Raw genomic sequence first — 22,439 nt, forward strand, 5'->3', positions numbered from 1 at the left:
TGTGTGTGTGTGTGTGTACATGTACACGATACACATGTGTCGTCCAAAGACAGCTTTGGGAAATCAGTTCCCTCACTCTACCAAGTGTGTCTCAGGGATTGAACTCAGGGTCCTCTGGCTGCAGACGCCGTCACCAGCTGCGCCAGCCCACCCACGCTGTAACTTGTTTAATGTGCCCTTTCCTCTACTGTGGGCCCTGACTCCCCCTGCTGGTCACCCGCAGGAACTACCACGTGTTTTATTACCTGCTGCTGGGAGTCAGCGAGGAGGAGCGCCAGGAGTTCCAGCTGAAGCAGCCTCAAGACTATTTCTACCTCAACCAGGTAAACAGCTGCAGCCACGGTGCCACCTCTGGACCCAAGGCTGTCCGCCATGGGGAGGTCGGAGGCCGCCAGCCCGGCCCTGCGGGGCCCTCAGCCCAGCCCTGAGCACACCACACACAAAGGCCCCCATTCACACCAGCCCTGGCCCCCTCCTGTCCAGCCTGAGTCACCCTGCTCGCTGGCCTCCCAGCCGGAAGTGCCTGAGTGCCCACGCCTTTGTTTTTTCAGCATAACTTGAATATTGAAGATGGAGAAGACCTCAAACATGACTTTGAAAGGCTTCAGCAGGCCATGGAGATGGTGGGCTTCCTGCCCGCCACCAAGAAGCAGTAAGTGGGCTGCTGGGCCTCCAGCCGACGACCCGCAGCCCCATAGGGACAGGCAAGGGCTGCAGCTGGGAGCTGGGTGTGTGGCACACAGCTGTCACCCCACACTGGGGAGACGGAAGGCTCAAGGCTTACGTGTCTAAGGTCAGCCTTTGCTGCATAGTGAGGCCTAATCGCAAACGAAATTTTAAAAAGGCAAAAGGGAAAAGGTTGAAAGTTCAAGGCCAGCCTGGTCTCCATAGTGGATTCAAGGCTGCTCAGACCTAAGCAAGACTCTGTCTATTAGCAAAAGCAAACAAGCAAAAAAGTTAAAGTACGTTTGGGTGGTGGTGTGGATCTACTGTCTCTGTCTTGGGAAGATGTCAGGTGAGGATAGCCTGGGCTACATAGACTGACCCTCCCACCCCCATCTCTGAAACCATCATGGCTGGGGCACAGTTGGTAGCAGGAGTGAGCTCCGGCCTCTGTCTGAAGCACCACCTGAGCCAAGTGTGGTGTCCAAGCGGCAGCAGCACTGGGGAAGGTGCAGGGGCTGTGGGGCCGGGCGTGGCTTCAGCCTGGCTGAGGAGGTGAGGCGCAGAGACAAGTGCGGGTGACGGCCCCTCTCTGCCCCAGGATCTTCTCCGTCCTCTCAGCCATCCTGTACCTGGGCAACGTCACCTACAAGAAGAGAGCTACAGGCCGGGATGAAGGCCTGGAGGTCGGGCCCCCCGAGGTGCTAGACACCCTGTCCGAGCTCCTGAAGGTACCCTGTCCCCACCATCCTTCATTGCCCCTGGCACAGCGCGGCAGCCTCCGTGCAGGGCAAGCGCCCGCTTCCTCGTGTCATCGCAGGATGCCCCCTTCTCGCTGCTGTCAGTGTCTGTCTGTCTGTGTGCATCTGGCGCCCACTCTGGAGTAGGCAGGTGCTGGTGCTTAGGTGTTCTAGCTCAGTCCTCGCCACCACGGTAGCTGCAGGGCACTGGAAGCCACGCCCTCTGCGTTCTCCTTCACGCATGTGCATGCAAGCACACACACAAGTATAAAGAAAGGAAACCAGAGGCCGCCAGGCTGAGGCTGCAGGTCTGTGTGGCAGGGGGCTACTGTGCACCAAGCCCTCTGTCGCATCCCAGTGCCACCCAAACCTGACGTGATGGCACATTATTGTTATCCCAGTGCTCGGGAAGTAAAGGCAAGGAGAGAAGACGTCCAGGTCCAGCTTGGGCTATATAAGACCCTGTCTCCAAAGACCACAAATTGGGAGCTGGTGCACGCCTCAAGTGTCAGGCATGCACGCGGTGCACTGACAGTGATTTAGACAGAGCACCCATGCGCACAGCTTTTTTTCCCCCTCGAGACAGGGTTTCTCTGTGTAGCGTTGGCTGTCCTGGGCTCGCTTTATAGACTAGGCTGGCCTCGCACTCATAGAGATCCACCTGCCTCTGCCTCCCAAGTGCTGGGGATTAAAGGTGTGCACTAGCACACCAGCTCACAATTTTTTTAAACAGTGAAATTTAAAACATATACTTTGGGGTTAGGTGTGGTGGCACAGGCCTGTCATCCTAACCAGCCTAGGCTGAGGCAGAGGATCTCCAAGTTCAAGACCTGCCTGGGCACAAAGCCTGTGTGTGCAGATACAGCTAGGACTTTGTTCATCCTACTGGGGCTCTACTGACCCCTGGTGGAAGAAGGTGGAAATGCCACCCACGGCCTTGAGTGCTGCAGGGCCTGGAGCCACTCACTGGGTGAGTCTTGGTCTTGCCCTGCTGAGCCAGGCCTCTCTCTGCTTACCTCTCTGTTTTCTTTATTTTTTAGATTAAAGAGTCTCACTCTGGCTGGCCTAGAGCTCAGAGACCACCTGCCTCAGCCTCCTGAATTCAGGCGTTAACTATGTTCAGTATGCCACCATGCCTGGACTTGTGGTTCTTGCTTTTAAGTTTTATATTGCTTTTTTAGTTTTTTATTTTATTTACCTCCTTATTTTTGAGACAGTGTCTCATTTTGTAGCTCTGGCTGACCTAGAGTCCACTCTGTAGACCAGGTTGGCCTTGAACTCATAGAGATCCACTTGCCTCGGCCTCCTGGTTCCAGAATTAAGATCTTAATTCCACACCTTGGGAGGGGTTGTTTGTTTTGCTTCTTAGGTTTTTTGTTTTTTTGTTTTTTGTTTTTTTTTTTTACCTCATGTGTGTGCAGGTGGGTATGTGCTTACGCACACAGTGCCTGTGGAGGCCAGAAGAGGGCGCTAGGTGTAGGGAGGTCCCCCTCAGCCCAGCCTCTGGGGTCTGTCCTGCCCTGCCCCAGCTCCCTAATGGTACACACGCCCCAACAAGTGCCTCCCCTCCCCACCCTGGAAACAGGTGAAGCGGGAGACCTTGGTGGAGGTCCTGACCAAGAGAAAAACGGTGACAGCCAACGACAAGCTCATTCTGCCTTACAGCCTCAGTGAGGTGAGTGTGAGCGCTGCAGGGCCAGAGCTCAGGTGGGCCAGACGCGCTTCCTGTGCCTGTGCCAGGGTGGCCGTGGCCACGCCCATCCGCAGTCTCAGCCCGAGGAGAGAGGTAGCCTGGGCTACATAGACTTCGTGAAAATAGGAAAAATCCTAGTGAGTCACCCCTCTGTTCACAGGCCATAACTGCCCGAGACTCCATGGCCAAGTCTCTGTACAGCGCCCTGTTTGACTGGATCGTACTGAGGATCAACCACGCCCTCCTCAACAAGAAAGACATGGAAGAGGCCGTTTCTGTGAGTGCCCAGGCCCTGTCCTCGGGACAAACCATGGATGCTAAGAGCCTGTGGGCTCTCTGCAAACAGCAGGGCGGCACAGGACCGCGTACCCTCCACAGCAGTGGCTCTCAGCCTGGGGGTCGCATATCAGAAATCCTGAGTATCAGATGTTCACATTATGGTTCAAAACAGAAAAGTTGCAGCTATGAAGTAGCAACGAAAAGAATTTTATGGTTGAGGTCAGCGCAGTGTGAGGAATCACGTTAAAGGGCTGCAGCATTAGGAAGGCTGAGAGCCACTGCTGTGCAGGGACCCAGGTGTCTGCACTCGGGCTGCAGCACGCAGGTGAGAGTGAAGAACAGCATGAGTGTGGTGGGCTAGCCTTCACCTCCAGCCCCACCCAGCAGATGAGAGTGAAGAACAGCACGAGTGTGGTGGGCTAGCCTTCGCCCCCAGCTCCACCCAGCAGATGAGAGTGAAGAACAGCATGAGTGTGGTGGGCTAGCCTTCGCCCCCAGCTCCACCCAGCAGATGAAAGTGAAGAACAACACGAGTGTGGTGGGCTAGCCTTCGCCCCCAGCCCCACCCAGCGTGCAGGCACCGGGCGCACACTGCGTGTGTGGAGGCCTGGTTCCATTAATAAGTAGTAAATGTCCCATTTGCAAAAATGCCAAACTGGTGGCAGCTGGGTCCAACTGACATCAGGACAACACGTGTCCGCCCAAGCTCCTGTCAGGAAGGGCAGCTTTCCCCAGAGGCCTGGCTGTAACCGTGCCTCGTCTTCCCAGTGCTTGTCCATTGGCGTCCTGGACATCTTCGGGTTTGAGGACTTTGAACGGAACAGCTTCGAGCAGTTCTGCATCAACTATGCCAACGAGCAGCTGCAGTACTACTTCACCCAGCACATCTTCAAGCTGGAGCAGGTGAGAATGGGCATCAGCCCGCCCTGACGCCCACCCCACCCCACCCCAGCCAGGCGCCGCCTGATGCCCACCCCACCCCAGCCAGGCGCCCCCTGACGCCCACTCCACCTCATCCCAGCCAGGCGCCCCCTGATGCCCACCCCATCCCAGCCAGACACCCCCTGACGCCCACCCCATCCCAGCCAGGCACCCCCTGACGCCCACCCCATCCCCAGCCAGACACCCCCTGATGCCCACCCCACCCCAGCCAGGCGCCCCCTGATGCCCACCCCATCCCAGCCAAGCACCGCCTAACGCCCACCCCATCCCAGCCAGGCACCCCCTGATGCCCACCCCATCCCCAGCCAGACACCCCCTGATGCCCACCCCATCCCCAGCCAGGCACCGCCTAACGCCTAATGCCCACCCCATTCCCAGCCAGGCACCCCCTGATGCCCACCCCATCCCCAGCCAGACACCCCCTGATGCCCACCCCATCCCCAGCCAGGCACCGCCTAACGACCACCCCATCCCCAGCCAGGCACCGCCTAACGCCCACCCCATCCCAGCCAGGCACCGCCTAACGCCCACCCCATCCCCAGCCAGGCACCGCCTAACGCCCACCCCATCCCCAGCCAGGCACTGCCTAACGCCCACCCCATCCCCAGCCAGGCACCGCCTAACACCCACCCCATTCCCAGCCAGGTGCCCCCTGATGCCCACCCCATCCCAGCCAGGCACCCCCCGACGCTCACCCCATTCCCAGCCAGGCACCCCCTGATGCCCACCCCATCCCAGCCAGGCACCGCCTGACGCCCACCCCATCCCAGCCAGGCACCCCCCGACGCCCACCCCATTCCCAGCCAGGCACCCCCTGATGCCCACCCCATCCCCAGCCAGACACCCCCTGATGCCCACCCCATCCCCAGCCAGGCACCGCCTAACGCCTAATGCCCACCCCATTCCCAGCCAGGCACCCCCTGATGCCCACCCCATCCCCAGCCAGACACCCCCTGATGCCCACCCCATCCCCAGCCAGGCACCGCCTAACGACCACCCCATCCCCAGCCAGGCACCGCCTAACGCCCACCCCATCCCAGCCAGGCACCGCCTAACGCCCACCCCATCCCCAGCCAGGCACCGCCTAACGCCCACCCCATCCCCAGCCAGGCACTGCCTAACGCCCACCCCATCCCCAGCCAGGCACCGCCTAACACCCACCCCATTCCCAGCCAGGTGCCCCCTGATGCCCACCCCATCCCAGCCAGGCACCCCCCGACGCTCACCCCATTCCCAGCCAGGCACCCCCTGATGCCCACCCCATCCCAGCCAGGCACCGCCTGACGCCCACCCCATCCCAGCCAGGCACCCCCCGACGCCCACCCCATTCCCAGCCAGGCACCGCCTGACGCCCACCCCATCCCCAGCTGTGCCCCTCAGCATTAGTAGGGCATGCTTAGGACCGTAGGTGCCTAGTCTCTGGTGCTCTATCCCTGACTCCGTGGCATGCTTAGCCCTCTCAGGGTCTTCTAGATGCTCAGGTGCCACTGCATCAAGGCAGTGGTGTGCATGGTCCCCTAAAGGGTTTAGAGCATGGCCCCTGCTGTGACAGCCTCTCTGAGGTCAGGGCCCATAGGTGCGGGGAGGCAGCCGAGTGCACATTCTGCAACCATATCTGGCCCATCTGAGACCCCATCCCAGTCACACACATGCACCCCACCTCCTCACCCCACCTCACCCCCACAGGCTCTGTGTTCTCTTTCCTGTTTTCTGTCTCTGTGTATTCTTGACACTGGCCCTTGGTCAGTGGAGTCATACGGTGCTGGCCTCCACACTGCTGGCCTGTTTGATTTAAGAGGACAGCCTCCCTCCTCATCCTTGTTCAAGTGTCAGCATTCCATTCCTGTTTAAGACTGGGTACTCCGCCAGACATGGTGGTACACACCTTTAATCTCAACACTCTAGAGGCAGAGGCAGGATCACTGTGAGTTCAAGGCCAGCCTGGTCTATAGAGTGAGTCAGGACAGCTATACAGAGTCCAGGCTACACAGAGAAACCTTGTCTCAAAAAACCAAAAAAAAAAAAAAAAAAAAAAGACTGAGTACTCTGAGCTGCATGGCTGGGCCGAGCTGAATTCATGTTGAATTCATGCTTCTGTAATTTGACTTGTAAACACACATGTACAAGTCCTCTTGGACATGCTCTTTGGTTCCTGTGAGTCACAGGATTGCTGGAGCCCGCCATGGCTCTCTGAGCTGTCTGAGAGGCCACCCTTGCATCCACAGTTTACAAGGCACTCACCACCTCCTTATCTCCTTCATGCCCATGCCCATGTCCATCCCAGCCGGTGTCCATCCCGGCCCGTGTCCAGGCAGATGCCACCTTGTTTGCTCAAATGGAGAAATTGTCTCCCTGCCTGTTTTGAGACAGGGTTTCATGCAGCCCAGGCTGGCTTTGATCTCACCATTGACAAAGTGAGCTGCCGGTTCTCCTGAGTGCTGGGGTGGCAGGTGTGTGCCACCACTGAGTCCCGCCCGCTGGAAAGCGAGTGCCTTCACGAGTGGCTGACTTAGGTGTCTGCCAGGCTGTAGCCTGGTGGCTCTGCTCTCTGTTGCGTACTCTTCTTCCTCCCTCTGACTCATGGGGGAACCCAGCTGGATTTCTGTAACCATTGGCTTACTCTGCAGCTGTGGGCTGTGGCTGTGGAGCTTTGGACATGACTGCTCCCAACCGGGTGGCAAAGAGAATGAGGCAGACGTGGGGAGTAGCTCTGGGGGGAAAAACACACGTCTCAGTAATTTCTCACTTTCATTGTGTGTTTACAAAATCACCTTGCAATGTATCCGTCTGTTTTCTGTCACTATAATATAATCCCCAAGGCTGAGAATGTTAGAAAGAAGGAGGTTACTTAGTTTACCACTTTGGAGGCAGTTAGGGCCCCTTGCTACAGCAGGTAAGGTTCAAGAAAGCATGTGACATGAGGCAACAGAGCAAGCTGGCATGGCAGTCACACCTGTCCCCAGCACTGAGGAGGCCAGGTGAGCAGGGATTCATTCTGGGCTGTGTAGTGAGCTGGAGAGGAGGCTGGGCTGTATCAGAGTACAGCACTGCTATGGTCAGCGCAGGTGCGCAGGTGCTTCCCTGCAGTGTGTTCCCGCACGCGCAACACTTCTTATCCGGGGACTGTAAACTTTTATGGTTTTTTTGGTTTGTTGGTTTGTTTTGTTTTTTGTTGTATGTGTGTGTGTGCATGTGTGCATGTATACACACATACATGTAAGTACGTGTGTGGAAGCCAGAGGACAGCTTGCCATGGTGGGTTCTCCTTCTATCATGTGGGTCCTGAGGACCGAGTTCAGGTCATCAGGCTTGACCACGAGACCCTTTAACTGTAGAGCCATCTTGCTGCTACCAATCAGCTTTGAATGGAAAAATCCCTTTTCACAAATTACATCAATAGTGAGACTGTTTAGACTTGTTATTTTCATGATTTCTTCAGCAATAGGGCAGTGGGGGTTGTAAGTCGTGTAGATGGCAGGAGGGCTTGAGGCGTGGCTCAAGGGTAGAGCCCCTGCCTAGGATCCCCTAGTGAGGGAATGGGGTGTGCTCAGGGGTAGAACTCCTGCTGACCTTGTGCGGGAAGCCCCCTTTCTGAATCCAAGCAGTGCCCTCCTTAACCTTTGCCATCCTGCAGGAGGAGTACCAGGGTGAGGGCATCTCATGGCACAACATTGACTACACGGACAACGTGGGCTGTATCCACCTCATCAGCAAGAAGCCCACTGGCCTCTTCTACCTGCTGGACGAAGAGAGCAAGTGAGCATTCCTGCCCCATCCGTCCCACCACATGCCAGTGTGGGGACCAAGCCAGGTTCCCTGAGCTGCTTGCCTTCTCAAATGTGTTTGCCCAAACCCTGGGCCTGGCTTCTGCTCAGCATGCTCTGGAAACGGTGGGCATGTGGCTCTCGTGTTGTGGCTGAGCACATCTTCACTGTATGCTCAGCACAGGCAGCTCACTGGGTCCTGGGAGCAGGACTGTGGCTGTGCGGAGGCAGCAGTGTGTGCCCTGCTGGGAAGGGCAAGAGGCATCTCAGTCACCAGCTGCAGAAACCAGGTGGCTTCCAGTCGGTTGCTGTAGCTGTGCTAACAAGTCTTTTCCCCATGGTCTTGGAGACTGCATGCCCCAAAACAAGAACTGTCAAATCTTAGCGCCCCGCTCCATGGCAGGCTCCCCTGGCAACACCAGCAGAGGCTGAGAGTTCCCTTGGCCATGGTGCTGTGCCTTGAGGAGGCAGGTGGCTGCTCACCACAGAGGGAGAGGTTTCTGATGTGGAGCTCCTGTCAGGTGTGCCAGAGCCCTGGGTGCTAGCACTTGGGAGACAGAGTCCAAGGCCGTTATTAGATACACGGCAAGTTCATGGCCACCTGGGCTACATGAGGCACTGTCTCAAAAACAGAAGCAAAGAGGAGGGGTAGAGTCCCAGAATCCCCTGCAGTGAGCTCTTCCTCCCTGGCATTCTGACGTCCTCCCACAAGGCCGAGGGTCCTGCTGCAGACCCAGTGCTCAGGCCAGATTCTCACCTGGTGAAGCAGAGCCACAGAGGAGAAAAGGTCCAGGGAGCAAGCTTCTGACAGGCAGGCTGTCCGCTGCACCTGAAAACAAGAGCAAGGGATGGGGCTGGCCTCCAGCTGCCTGCTGCAGCCACGTTGACGGGGCAGGCACACGTCTGGCTGTATTTAACGTTTATTGTTACTGGGTGCAGCGTGGTGTTGTTGGGTGGCAGTATGTGCTTGCACACAGAAGTCAAAACAAGATTGTTGAGTTGTTTCTCTCCTTCAACTGTGTGGTTCCTGGGTGGAATTTATGTCATCAAGCTTGGCCACGAGTGCCCTCACCTGCTGGACTGTCTGACTGGCTCTGCTCGGAGTTTCCTGAAGCAAGCCATGTTAATATTTATCACCACAACATTTTTTGTATTATTATTTTCTCCTTTTGGTGCCCAAGCAGTGAGTGCCCCACCTCCCAGACCATCTTCCCAGCCCCGAGTGCCAGACAGACGCCCCTCCTCTCCCCAGCTGTGGAGCCCCAGGGCCTAGCATCTGGTACACATCTGGCACTGCCTGTGTTTACAGTGAGGCTGTGACCAGCAGGGTGTGTCAAAGTCCAGGGAGGCGTTTCCCTCCCCAGGGGCAAAAATAGCCTGGTGTAAGGAGCCTCTTGCTGCGCTGTCCACCTTTCTCCCAGGGCAGGCCAGAGCCTGGCTTCATCTGCCAAGCTGCACTGATGATTGTGTGTTGCTCAGGGCCCGAGGCCACAGCCCCAGGACGCTCATCCTCATACACGTGGATCCAAAGCTAGAGGCCGCTGCAGTGGCCTGAGGTGCTGCCAGGCCCATGCCTGGGGGATTGACAGATGCCAGCAAGCCTGGTCAGCAGTGGAGGGGAGCAGAGACAGCCTTGTGGGGTGCATGAGAGTTGTCCCTCTGGACCTCGCTCTTACTCCTGTAGTCCCACACTTGCCCTACAGATGTGCTTAGTGCATGGTGAGAAGCTGACAAACGCCAGCTCAGGTCAGTTAAAGAGGACTGCCTGCAAGCCCAGAGAGCTGAGTTCAAACCCAGGGTCCACGGGGTGACACTTGCAGGCTGTCTGACCTCCATGTGTGCACGCACCCCATGTAAAGAAATCAGTAAAGGGGCCCTGGCACTGAATCCGCTCCATCCATCCTCTGCCCACACTGCCGGGCATCCCCCTCCCCAGCGCCTTCCCACCTTGCACTCAGTGTGGATTCTTCATGTCCTCCCCTGCCCACAGCTTCCCGCATGCCACAAGCCACACCCTGTTGGCCAAGTTCAAGCAGCAGCACGAGGGCAACAAGTACTTCCTGGGCACTCCTGTCCTGGAGCCCGCCTTCGTCATCCAGCACTTTGCGGGCAGAGTCAAGTACCAGATCAAGGTAGGCCAGCCATGCCCACATGAAGTGCCAAATCAAGGCAGGCTAGCCACGCCCACATGAAGTGCCAAATCAAGGCAGGCTAGCCACGCCCACAGTGTACTCAGGGCCCTTGGCTGCACTCAGAGGGTTACTGGGGCCTCCTGGTGCCACCCTGTCACCTTCTGCATCATGCTCCTGGGCATCCGTGGCTCCGAGCGGTGACCAGCCACCTCCACCTCACCAGGATTTCCGGGAGAAAAACATGGACTACATGCGGCCCGACATCGTGGCCCTGCTGAGGGGCAGTGACAGCTCCTACGTGCGCCAGCTCATCGGCATGGACCCTGTCGCTGTGTTCCGCTGGGCTGTGCTGCGTGCTGCCATCAGGGCCATGGCTGTGCTGCGGGAGGCTGGACGCCTGCGGGCAGAGAGAGCTGAAAAGGCGGCAGGTAGGGACGGGAGGGCTACCCTCCACGGTGCCAACCCCGGGCACAAGTAGCATGGCTGGCAAGCAGTTGTGGCCCACTCTAAAGCTGGGCAGAGCCGCTTGGGGGACATTCAGGAAAGCCATGACTTGGGACCATATTGAGAGATTAGTGAGAATCTGTCTCCCGCACTAGAGAGGGCTGAGGTGCAGCTTGGCAAGAGGAGCCCCTGCCTAGAATCTCCCAAGGACGGGCTGGGCCTTGGTTTGGGTAGAGTACTTGTATAGCACACGAAAGGTCTTGAGTTTAATTCCCGTTTTCTCAAAAGAAGAAAAGAATCGGTTGCTTATTCCACAGCGGTAACAGCCTTTGTGCTAAGGGGGAACACTGTCAGACAGGTCTGTTCTTTGTCCCCAGCAGGTATAAGTAGCCCTGGCACTCGAAGTCACATGGAAGAGCTACCACGAGGAGCCAACACCCCTTCAGAAAAACTGTACCGGTGAGTGAGACTTGAGTTTGCTCTGCCTCAGCCCCACGAGGTGTCTCTGTTCACACTGTTGTGGAACCGTGGAACCCTGTTCTATCAGCCAGGGGCCTTGTGGCTCGGAGTAAGCCTTCAAATGGCCGACTGGGCTCAGAAGACCCAGAACAGAAAGGCCCGTGCTTGGATCCTCTCTGGGCCCCAGAAGGCAGGTCCTAGGGCGGCATCAGCTTTGGGAAAGACTAGGCAGGTCAGCACAAAGGCCCCTGAGGGAGGCTATGGGCCTTTGCTACTGCAGAGGGACACACTGATGAGAGTCTCCCAGCCTGAGGGCACTTGGCTGTAGAATGCTGGACGTGAGGCCTGCGTTCTGTTCCCAGGGCTGAGAGGAGCAGGGATAACTCCTCCTGGACAGCGCACTACCTTCTACTAGGTTTCCCTGCATGGTCATGGAAGAGGCATTTCGTGAGCCTGAGCAGTGACTAAGCCGTCCTCATGGCTCCAGGGGGTAGAAAAGTGCATGGGAGCTGGGTAGGGAGTGCTGGCCTGTGCTTGTAGCTGCTTTGGAGACTGAGGCAGAAGAACTGAAGTACTGAAGCTGGCCTGGGCTGCAGAGCGAGACCATGCTGACCATAGTGGTTGGAGGTGAACATCTCTGTTGTAGCACCTGCCTCACACAGGTGAGCATCTGTGCTGTGGCACCTGCCTCACACAGGTGAGCATCTGTGCTGTGGCACCTGCCTCACACAGGTGAGCATCTGTGCTGTGGTACCTGCCTCACACAGGTGAGCATCTGTGCTCCCACAGGTGAGCATCTGTGCTTTGGCACCTGCCTCCCACAGGTGAGCATCTGTGTTGTACCTGCCTCCCACAGGTGAGCATCTGTGCTGTTGTACCTGCCTCTCACAGGTGAGCATCTGTGTTGTGGCACCTGCCTCCCACAGGTGAGCATCTGTGCTGTTGCACCTGCCTCCCACAGGTGAGCATCTGTGTTGTGGCACCTGCCTCCCACAGGTGAGCATCTGTGTTGTGGCACCTGCCTCCCACAGGTGAGCATCTGTGTTGTGGTACCTGCCTCCCACAGGTGAGCATCTGTGCTGTTGCACCTGCCTCCCACAGGTGAGCATCTGTGTTGTGGTACCTGCCTCCCACAGGTGAGCATCTGTGCTGTTGCACCTGCCTCCCACAGGTGAGCATCTGTGTTGTGGCACCTGCCTCCCACAGGTGAGCATCTGTGCTGTGGCACCTGCCTCACACAGGTGAGCCTCTGGGTTCAGTTCCTGGCACATCACTTGCGATGTGGCAGGCCTCCATGCTCAACGGCTGCCAGAGAAAGTTCAGAGTGAGGAAAGCCGTGTCTCAGTGGCCGTAGAGCCAGGCAGGCCCCTTGGACACGGAAACTGTCAAGGCAGGCATGGTTATGCGCAGCTGTCTTCCTAGTGTGACTCTGAGTTCATCCGGGCTGGGCTCTGAGCCAGATCAGGAGTTAGTTGCCCACAGGGGCCAAGGAAAGGAGAGGCCTCCGCTCTGTGCACAGCAGTCTTCCCTCAAGTAGCGCGTGCCTAGCCAAGCTATGTCAGTGCTGTCTGCGGCTTCACTGAGAGCTTCTCCCTTGCAGCTGTACAGGGCTAGATTTCTCCTTTGAGCGCTCTGAGGAGTTGGATATTAACGCTTTTGAAGACATCATGGCTTTCTATGAGAGCAGGAAGTAAGTAGCAGGCAGACCTTCGCACCTAAGACCAGGGAGGCACAGGCCAGGGCCGCCATCTGGGAGCTCAGAGCAGTGTCCTTCCTGGGGACACACTGCCACATTTGGCTAGGTCAGGGCATATGTGGGGTGGGTAGAAGCCACTTCTCTGAGCACTCTAGACAGAAAGGCTGCATAGGAAGTAAAGGGACCCATTAACCCTGTGTCACCTGTGTCATTTTTGCTCTTGTGCCTCCCTGGAGGGCGAGGGAGCGGAGGTAAGTATGGCATCCATCCAGGCATGCGGCATGGTGCATGCTGTCACACTATGGGGCTGCACACAGGGGCTCCTTCAGGCCACCTTTCGGAGCCTAAACATGCTTTTAGAATAACTGGGGTGAGGCTGGTGAGATTATCCCAGGAGGAAAGGTGCCCGCCACCATGTCTGCCCACCTTAGTTGGACAAAACCAAGATGTCCTCTGATCTCCACAGTGCACCCACACACACACATACATGAATCTATACCACACATATACATGCTCGCATCCTCAGACACACACACACACATGCATCCTGTGACACACACACACACACACACACACACAGTCAGATACAAACACACATACGTAAGTAGCTACTAAGTAACAAATAAGAACCAGGGCCCAAGTTAGTGGCAGAGCAGCTGCCCAGTGTCTCGGTCCTTGGGCACCATGACGGCAAAAGTGTGGACTGCAGAAGTGGCTCAGTGTTCTTGCAGAGGACCCAGCTGCCAGCGCTCCTGTGGGCCAACTCACAACCACATGTGCTTGTAATGCCAAGAGTTCTGACATACTCTTCTGGCCTTCATGGTCACTGCACTCATGGGCACAGCAGCACACATGTCTACATACTTAACGTACATAGTTAAAAATTGTAAAAAGTTGACCCTCTTAAGGTGGGGTCTCAGCCTCAGCCGTGTGGCAGATTGTTCCTTAGGTGGCCTCACCTGTGTATCAGAGGGTTGGACAGTTCCTGGCTGCCATTTCCCAGGTGCAAGAAGTTCTAAACCTAGGAAGAACAGTCACGTGTCCCATGTCTGGACATGGGACTAGAATGAGGCAGTGTGGCCACCAGCTGAGAAGTGCAGGTGAGGGGTCATTGTGGGCACTAGGGAGGGGCAGAAGTGCAAGCTCCCAGCTGCTGGACAGCTCAGGGTGAAGGCGCTCGCTGCCGCTCCTGATGCTCCTAGGTTTGACCTCTAAGTCCCCACATGATGGAAGGAAAACTGGCTGCTTGGAGCCGTCCTCTGACCTCCACAGGCTGTGGCATGATTAAGTAAAGATTAAGTAAAAGCCACTTAAAAAATAGACCCTGAGCCAGGCATGGTGGCCCACACCTTTAATCCCAGCACTCTGGAGACAGAGGTAGGCAGATCACTGTGAGTTCGAGGACACCCTGGTCTACAAAGCGAGTCCAGACAGCCAGGGCTACACAGAGAAACTCTGTCTTAAAAAAAAAAAAAAAAAAAAAAGACCCTGGCACTGGCAAGACGGGCCTGCAGCTGAGTGCTCCCTGCTGGAGTCAATCTGGATCCCAGTACCTGCATGCATGACTCACAGATGACTGTCATTCCAGGTCCAAGACAGCCAGCACCCCCACTGGCCTCTAGAGCACATGCGCACATGCACACTCATTCATATACATACATGTGTGCACACACATGTAAATAAAATTCTTAAGAAACAGAGCTGTGCAGGCAGATGCCAATTGTATGAGTTCAAGGCCAGCCAGTTCTATATATCAAGATCCAGGCTGGCCAGGATCCTGTCCCAAGACCATGGGTGCAGGGACAGTAGCTGTTCCTGGCTCATTTCCCTCCCTCGGGAAGAACATGGTGGTCACCCACACGTGCGCTCTGTCCTCAAATGCATGTTTTGTCTCCTGTGGCCTGGGGACACCCTGATGGGCACTGGGGGCCCCAGGTGGCGGGCCACGCTCTAACTGTTCTTCTCTCTGTCACCGGGTCCCCTTCTGGCCCCCAGCGATTTGCATAACCAAATCATCAAGAGCCTCAAAGGACTGCCATGGCAGGGCGAGGACCCGCGGCGGCTTCTCCAGTCCCTCAGTCGGCTCCAGAAGCCCCGCACCTTCTTCCTGTGAGTCCCCCAGCTCCTCCAAGTGCAGCAGCCACCGCCACCACCCGTTCCCACCTGTCACCAGCCTAGCTGGCTACTTCTCCACAGGCCACTAACACTCCCCCCCACCTCCCCGCTCCTTTCCCGACACTGCCTCCCTGTCCAGCTCTGCACCAGCCATTGCTGACAGATCTAATGTCGCTGGCAGCTCCCTGAGCTGAGCAGTGGCCCCGGCCAAGTCCTCCCCACCCTGGGCACTTGCAGCGCGCAAGCTTCACTGCCTGGCCTGAGCCTGCTGTGACCTTGTTGTCAACCATAGAAGTAGGGACATGGAAGCCAGGGCCCAGTTTGTAGGCTGGGGTCCCACCCACCCCTGCCCGCACTTCACTGAGCCCCCTTGGGGTTCAGCATTCTCTGAAAAATGGGGTGCTGATTCTCAAGCTCCTCTGTGCTGACCTAGCACCACTGGGGTGACCTCTCAGGGCACCCATAGTCACCAGCCACAGGCTGCTTGAGAGTAGTGCTGTGCCCATAAGGATCTTGACTTTTGTGGGCTTCTCCCCAACCCCACCCTGGAGCCAGGGTCTCACCATGTTGTCCAAGCTGGCCTCTACCCTCGGGTCCTCCCCGGGTGGAGAGATTTCTCAGCAAGTGAGAACACTTGCTGCTCCTGCAGTGCACACAGTTCATTCCTAGCGCCCATGTTGAGTAAGGCACCCACAAGTCCAGCTTGAGGATGCTCTCCTCCAGCCTCTGTGGGCGAGTGCTCTAGTGCACATGTATACAGACTTAAACAAAGAAATCTTCAAAGAATCCTCCTGCCTCAGCTCTGGGAGCAGCTGGGGCTTCAGGCATGTGCCACTGTACTTAAAGGTGACGTTTGCATGTGTTTCTCTTGCTTTCTTTCAACCCAAATTGAGATGCAGCTGAGGGCTAGAGTGTGGCTCAGACAGAGCCGCTGGGATTCAGTTTTCATAGCCCTGAGATGTAGAGCACACAGCAGCTCCTGGCCACATGCACAGCGAGCAGGGCTCTTGTGTGTCTCACCCAGGCACGTGGCACTTGCCCAAGCACACAGCCAGCATGAAAGAGGCGAAGGCAGGAGGATTGTGGGTTTGAGGTTAACCTATCTCAATTGGGGAGGAAAAAAACAGTATTGCATGCCTATCGTCCTAGCACTGGGATTGTGGAGGCAAGAGGATCAGGAGTTCAGAGTTATCCTCAGCTACGTACAAGCCAGCCTGGGCTACATGAGACCCTGTGCATTAAAGAAATTGTACTATGAGATCATTAGCGCTGATCCCAAGCCCTGGGCCATGGATCTGGCTTCCAGTTTTCCTTTCCACCATCAGGAGTCCCAGAGCTGAGGCGTGGCTCAAAGGCAGGGCATCACCTCGGGATGCAAAAGGCCCTGAGATCACCCAGCATGGCAAACTGATAATGAACGCCGTGAGGAAGAGTTAGTGAGGAGCCACTCGGCCTTCCTGTTCTCTGCAGGACAAGTCTCTGCCCTTCCAGTGCATAGTTGACATTGCAGAGTAGGGTCAGGGCACCTTAGGGCTCCAGTGCTGTGCGCGTGGGCAGCTGCTGTGTACAGAACCCTGAGCCTCCGGCACACTCTGCACCCTCAGGTGTAGCGGGTCTGCAGTTGGGAAGGCAGGCGCCTGCGGGTATCTGGGGAGTCGTGGCGACCTTGCTGCACTTGTCTTCTCTCTCTCGCTCTCTCTGGATCTAACCTGCAAGGTGTGGCTTGCTGAACTAACACAACCCCCCCAGTCCTGTGTCCCTCATGTTCACATCATTTTTAATATTTTGACAGGAAGAGTAAAGGTATCAAACAAAAGCAGATCATTCCCAAGGTAAACCCCACGCGCAGATGGCGCCGTCACAGTGGCTTGAGAGCACCTTTCTCAGGTTGCTCTGAGACAGGGAGGGGGGAGAAACACTGAGCTTCTGGGACCTCTTTCGTTCTTCTCACTCCTCCAGCTAACTCTTCCTCTAATATGAAGCCTTACTGAGGGTGGAGCCTCTGCCTAGAATCCCCCAGTGAGGGGCTGGGGGCGTGGCTCAGGGGTGGAGCCTCTGCCTGGAATCCCCCATGAAGGACTAGGGTAGAACCCCTACTTAGCCTTTATGAGTCCCTTGGTTCCCAGGACTGAAGTCAGAGTCCTTTCCCCACTGTGAACTTGCAGTTGTCTTGGGTTTCATCAGAGTTGGACGATGGGATCCCTCGCCCAGGAGGAGCTGAGACCCTCTCAGGAAGCTGTAAAGGAGGAGAGAAGGAGCTAGGCTCCGCTCCTCTCAAACCTGCCCTCCTAGTGACCCATCTGGAGCCCTGAAGGGTCCTCCCCACTCCCCAGCTGCTGCTTCCCAGAAGCTATTGGGCTTATCCTCCCCAGCACGGGTCAGGTGCTGCTTGTGAGACCTCTGCAGGCCAGGCCTGGTCGGAGTTCCCTGGGGGACTTAGAGGCCCAACACAGTGACCACACTGTGCATGCCACTGTGCTGAATAAGGACGAGACACACAAGTCTGTGACAGGCCACAGGGCACACCCTTGCCCCACACCCTGGAGATGAGGCCAGTATGGGCTATGAAGAGCAAATGGCTGCAGTGTAGAGGTTTTGTCAGTCTTTGCTTGTTTGTTTGTTTTTTAATATGGCCAGTAACTCTTGTCCAAAATTCTTCAGCTCAAAAGCAGCTGAGATTCTTGACGGTTTTTTAAAGCATTCTGAGGCATTTACGTACATACAGTGAGGTGTTGGCATGGCATGCAGTTTACATATGGAGTGTGTTCCCTTTTCACTGTAGACTCACAGCCTGAAAGTAATCTGATACAATAGCACTAATAGCTGTGTGTGTGTGTGTGTGTGTGTGTGTGTGTGTGTGTGTGTGTTAAAACTTCCATGCCCGTGCCCGGCGGTGGTGGCACACGCCTTTAACCCTGGCACTCAGGAGGCAGAGCCAAACAGATCTCTGAGTTCAAGGCCAGCCTGGTCTACAGAGTGAGTTCAGGACAGCCAGAGCTGTTACACAGAGAGACCATCTTGGAAAAAAGAAAGAAAGAAAGAAAGTTACATCTATGCCCAAAATACTGTCATATAGGGGCCATGGGCTATCTCAGGGCAAAGATGCTTGTTGCCAAGCCTGACCACTTTTCAGTCCCCAGGACCCACAGATGTGAGGAGGGAGCTGGTTCCTGCAAGCTGCCCTCTGACCTCCACACATGTACACATACAATAAAGTTTTTAAGTATAAGATTGGCTATGTAAGCCAGGCAGGGTGGCACACGCTTTTAATCCCAGCACTTGGGAGGCAGAGGCAGGTGGATTGCTGTGAGTTTGAGGCCAGCCTGGTCTACAAAGCTAGCCCAGGACAGCTAAGGCTACACAGAAACCCTGTCTTGAAAAACCAAAAGCAAACAGAAAGATTGGCTATGTATTGTGATGCGTGCCTGTATTCCTCTAGGGAGCGATGAGGCAGAGGACTGTTAGCTGCAGGCCAGACTGCAGAGCAAAACTGTCCCATACATGAAATCTAGGAGTGATATGTGCCTGTCCTTGCAGCAGTTGAGAGCTGGAGATGGGGCTAAGGAGTTTGAGGTCACCCTGGGCTACATGAAACTTGAAAGCATGTTGGTTTCGGTTTGGGGGTGCAGAGGCACTGAATCCACATGCTGTGGGAGCTGCATGGCCTCTGGTATCACACGTGTTCTGCGTAAACAGGCCTCTAGCCTGACCATGGCCAGGGGAGGCATGCTGGCACATGACGTCTGATGGCCTTAAGCTCATTCCCCTCCTGACGTAGGCAGGAATGACTTGAGCCTTGGCCCCTGTCCTGAGGGTATGGCAGGCCATGGCCTGTACCCAGGCCAGGGCCCCCTGGGGGCTGTGGAGAGCAGGCCCAACCCTGTGTGTCTGTCCTAGAACCTGCTGGACTCCAAGTCCCTGAGGCTCATAATCAGTATGACTCTGCACGACCGAACCACCAAGTCGCTGCTGCATCTGCACAAGAAGAAGAAGCCACCCAGCATCAGTGCACAATTCCAGGTGGGTGTGGCCGCTCTCCAGGGCCCCTCCAGACGGGTGCCATCCCATGCCCCAAAATGTGCTCATGGGTGTCTGGCATTACTTATGTGCCCTGAATACAAAATTGTCCTTGTTTCAAAACCACGGAGATAGACAGGAAGCCATTAGTTAGCAGTCAGTCACCATGGCTGCTGAGCCATGTTCTGAGGCCATAACTCTTCCCCTGGCTTCCAGGAAGCTCAGAGACATTGTTTGTTTGTTTGTTTGTTTATTGGGACAAGGTCTCATGTCCTCCAAGATGGCCTCAGTCGCTAATGCTCCTACCTTAGTCACCCAAGTATGAGCATAATCTGGGCTGGGGGTGGAGCCCAGGGCCTCTCCACAGATCTGTGGGCTGGGGGGTGGAACTCAGTGTACAGTGTGAAAGGGCTGTGCTCAGCCCCAGGTCTGAAGAAACAGGAAGAGAAAGGGAGACAGCCCCCACCTCCACACTCCCCTCCAAGCTCTCCCGTCCACTGCTCCGTGCAGCAGTGGTGCCCTGGGCTGTCCGTCAGTCCTTCAGCCCGCCCCCCTCCGTGCCCACTCCTGGTCAGCAGTTCACATGCATTCCCTCCTCCTGCAGACATCTCTTAACAAGCTGTTGGAGGCTCTGGGCAAGGCTGAGCCCTTCTTCATCCGCTGCATCCGCTCCAATGCCGAGAAGGTAAGTGGGGCCAGAATGCACAGGACCCTGTGGACCTCAGAGAGCAGGGGGCAGGCTTGAGCCCTAGGCTGGGCCTAGGACGCAATGGGGAGAGCCTCTGTCCTGCCAGAAGCCCCCGGTCCATCCACAGCACTGTGACGCCAGGGGTGCACACCTGCCATCCCAGCACTGGGGGTCCAAAGCTGAAGGTCATCCTCAGCTAACTAAAGTATAGGGTAGCCTAGGCTACATGAGACCGTGTCTCAAAACAAACAAAATAAAAAGGTTGGGGCAGAAAAAGCTTTACCGTCCAGGGGTGGCCAGCTGCTGAGCTGGGGGATGGGGAGCCGTCTGCGTGGCATCCCGCAGCCCTCAGCACTTCATGTCTCTGCAGAAGGAGCTTTGCTTCGATGACGAGCTGGTGCTGCAGCAGCTGCGCTACACAGGCATGCTGGAGACCGTGCGCATCCGGCGCTCTGGCTACAGCGCCAAGTACACTTTCCAGGTAGGCCACCTGCACCTGCTTCCTCTGCCCTGGAAAGATTCCTGAGCTGGTACCAATCCTGGGAGTCACAGGCCTTGACTGGCAACCTACTAGGCTGATGGACGCACACATGTACATGCCACAGCACATTGGTGGAGAGCAGGTTGTCAGCCACGGCCACCAGCACCTTCACCTCCTGAGCCCAGGGACAGCAACTGTAACAGTGCTGTCATGCTCCACGGTGTCCAGGAAGACCCAGGACCCTCTTGTGCCTCAGTTTACTTAAAGCACATACTTTAGCTGGACATGATGGCTCTTTCAGCTTCCAAGAAAGGCGGACAGGAGGGTTGCTGTGAATTCCAGGCCAGCCTGAATGCAGGATGAGACTATCAAGGCCAAACCAAAAGATGCCGTGGTTAGGGGTCAGTACATAAGCCCAGGAGCAGACAGCAGAGCCCACAACCATGACACTCCTCCTCCTAGTCCCGCCTCCTAGTCCCTCCTCCTAGTCCCGCCCCCTCCTCCTCCTAGTCCTTCTCCCTCCTCCTCCTAGTCCCTCTCCCTCCTCCTAGTCCCTCCCCCTCCTCCTAGTCCCTCCCTCCTCCTCCTAGTCCTTCTCCCTCCTCCTCCTAGTCCTTCTCCCTGCTCCTCCTAGTCCCTCTCCCTCCTCCTCCTAGTCCCTCCTCCTAGTCCCGCCCCCTCCTCCTCCTAGTCCTTCTCCCTCCTCCTCCTAGTCCTTCTCCCTCCTCCTCCTAGTCCTGCCCCTTCCTCCTCCTAATCCTGCCCCCTCCTCCTAGTCCTTCTCCCTGCTCCTCCTAGTCCCTCTCCCTCCTCCTAGCCCCTCCCACTCCTCCTCCTAGTCCCTCCCTCTCCTCCTCTAGTCCCTCCCCCTCCTCCTCTTAGTCCCTCCTACTCCTCTTTGTCCATATTCAAACATTGAGACAGCACACCCTCTACAGTGTTGCTCTTTCATGTCTTGTGCCCACTGTTACACAAAAGTCAGCCATGGTCACTTGTGCTCACTTTTGCACAACTTCCAGTCAGTCGCAGCCATAGAACAGCAACTTTGAGAGCTGGACAGATGGCTCAGCAGATAAGAGTGCAGATTGGTCTTGTAGAGGAGTCGAGTTGGATCCACACACCCACATGTGGTGGCTCACAGCTGCCTGTACCATCAACTCCAGGGATCTGCCGCCCTCTCTTGACCTCCATGTGCACTGCACTCACATACATGTGTGCATGCATGAGTGGGCACACACAGAAACATATATAATGTAATTAAAAATTAATCTTCAACAAAAAGAAAACCACGTTTGAGCTTCAGAAAGTAAATGTGGGGTGGGCTAGGGCTGAGCACGCCTGGGGCCCATGTTCTACCCCAGCTGTGCCAGCCGCACATGGTCCCTGAGCAGCGCACACAGGAGAGGGACCTGGTGGGCTGTGCCAAGGAGGTGACTTCAGCCACCGAGGCACTTACAGTGTCCTTCCCTGCCACATGCCAGGACTTCACGGAGCAGTTCCAGGTGCTGCTGCCCAAGGATGTCCAGCCCTGCAGGGAGGCCATTGCTGCCCTGTTGGAGAAGCTGCAGGTGGACGGCCGCAACTACCAGATAGGGAGGACAAAGGTGAGCACTGCCACCCCCACCCCACCCACGCGGGACCTCCCGCTGTGCTCCAGAGGACCCTGCACTCTGCAGTACAGCTCCGTCCCTGACCAAGGCCGGGTCCTGAGCACAGAGAGCCCCTCACTCTCTGTTCTGGGAGTTGGAGAACAGAGCATCACTTCCTCCCTGGCTCCCGTTCACATCAGAAGATGGGGACACATAGGAAGGATCACATGACAAGAAGGCTGGGGACAGGCCAGCTCCTGCAGACCCCCACTTAGCCTATAGAGAAGCAACAGATCCCATGAGGACCACGGGTGATGGCTCCCGCTGGCCCCAGCTCAGTGTCACCACAGTGACCCAAGCTTCCAGAACAAGAATGGTGAGGGATGAGCCACCTCCAGCCTCGGAGCGTGTGGGTGGCGTCACTCAGCTGCCTTTGCTGACCGTGCAGGCCCAGAATGAGGCACAGGGACCCAGCAGCTCCACCCTTCAGTGTAAGCCCAAGAGAAATGACACCAAATATTCCCAGGAGCACTTGCGCCATGTTCTGGCTAGTCACAGCCGTGCAGAATGTGCCTGTCCACAAGAAGGAACAAAACTCTGCGAACTACAGCGTGAGCTAGGGGATGTAATGAATGATGGACGCCACACGCAGGAGGCATTCGCTGTGCCATCCCTTTGATGTGAAATGTCAGGATGGTTACGACAAGACTGTGTTCTTGACCAGCCTGTGTTGTGTG

General features: G+C 56.4%; 1 protein-coding gene across 13 annotated transcripts in view; it reads left to right on the plus strand.

The window, feature by feature from the left end:
* Positions 1 to 22,439, plus strand: part of MYO9B (myosin IXB) — an 84,187-nt gene that overhangs the window by 42,557 nt on the left and 19,191 nt on the right. For 5 of the 13 annotated variants that reach the window (XM_084759076.1, XM_084759083.1, XM_084759081.1 and 2 more), the window contains exons 5-21: positions 224 to 323; positions 552 to 652; positions 1,265 to 1,394; positions 2,989 to 3,078; positions 3,257 to 3,373; positions 4,144 to 4,278; positions 7,952 to 8,073; positions 10,072 to 10,213; positions 10,437 to 10,641; positions 11,035 to 11,116; positions 12,717 to 12,806; positions 14,808 to 14,921; positions 16,720 to 16,759; positions 18,825 to 18,947; positions 19,549 to 19,629; positions 20,003 to 20,113; positions 21,595 to 21,717. In XM_084759076.1, the coding sequence (XP_084615202.1) occupies positions 224 to 323; positions 552 to 652; positions 1,265 to 1,394; positions 2,989 to 3,078; positions 3,257 to 3,373; positions 4,144 to 4,278; positions 7,952 to 8,073; positions 10,072 to 10,213; positions 10,437 to 10,641; positions 11,035 to 11,116; positions 12,717 to 12,806; positions 14,808 to 14,921; positions 16,720 to 16,759; positions 18,825 to 18,947; positions 19,549 to 19,629; positions 20,003 to 20,113; positions 21,595 to 21,717 (1,906 nt within the window). Of the gene's footprint in view, positions 1 to 223; positions 324 to 551; positions 653 to 1,264; positions 1,395 to 2,988; positions 3,079 to 3,256; positions 3,374 to 4,143; positions 4,279 to 7,951; positions 8,074 to 10,071; positions 10,214 to 10,436; positions 10,642 to 11,034; positions 11,117 to 12,716; positions 12,807 to 13,048; positions 13,064 to 14,807; positions 14,922 to 16,719; positions 16,760 to 18,824; positions 18,948 to 19,548; positions 19,630 to 20,002; positions 20,114 to 21,594; positions 21,718 to 22,439 lie in introns of all 13 variants that reach the window. The other 8 variants (XM_084759085.1, XM_084759087.1, XM_084759082.1 and 5 more) reach the window with 7 other exon arrangements.

Source organism: Acomys minous (assembly GCF_964271855.1).
Source record: "Acomys minous genome assembly, chromosome: 15".
NCBI classification, from domain to species: Eukaryota; Metazoa; Chordata; class Mammalia; order Rodentia; family Muridae; genus Acomys; species Acomys minous.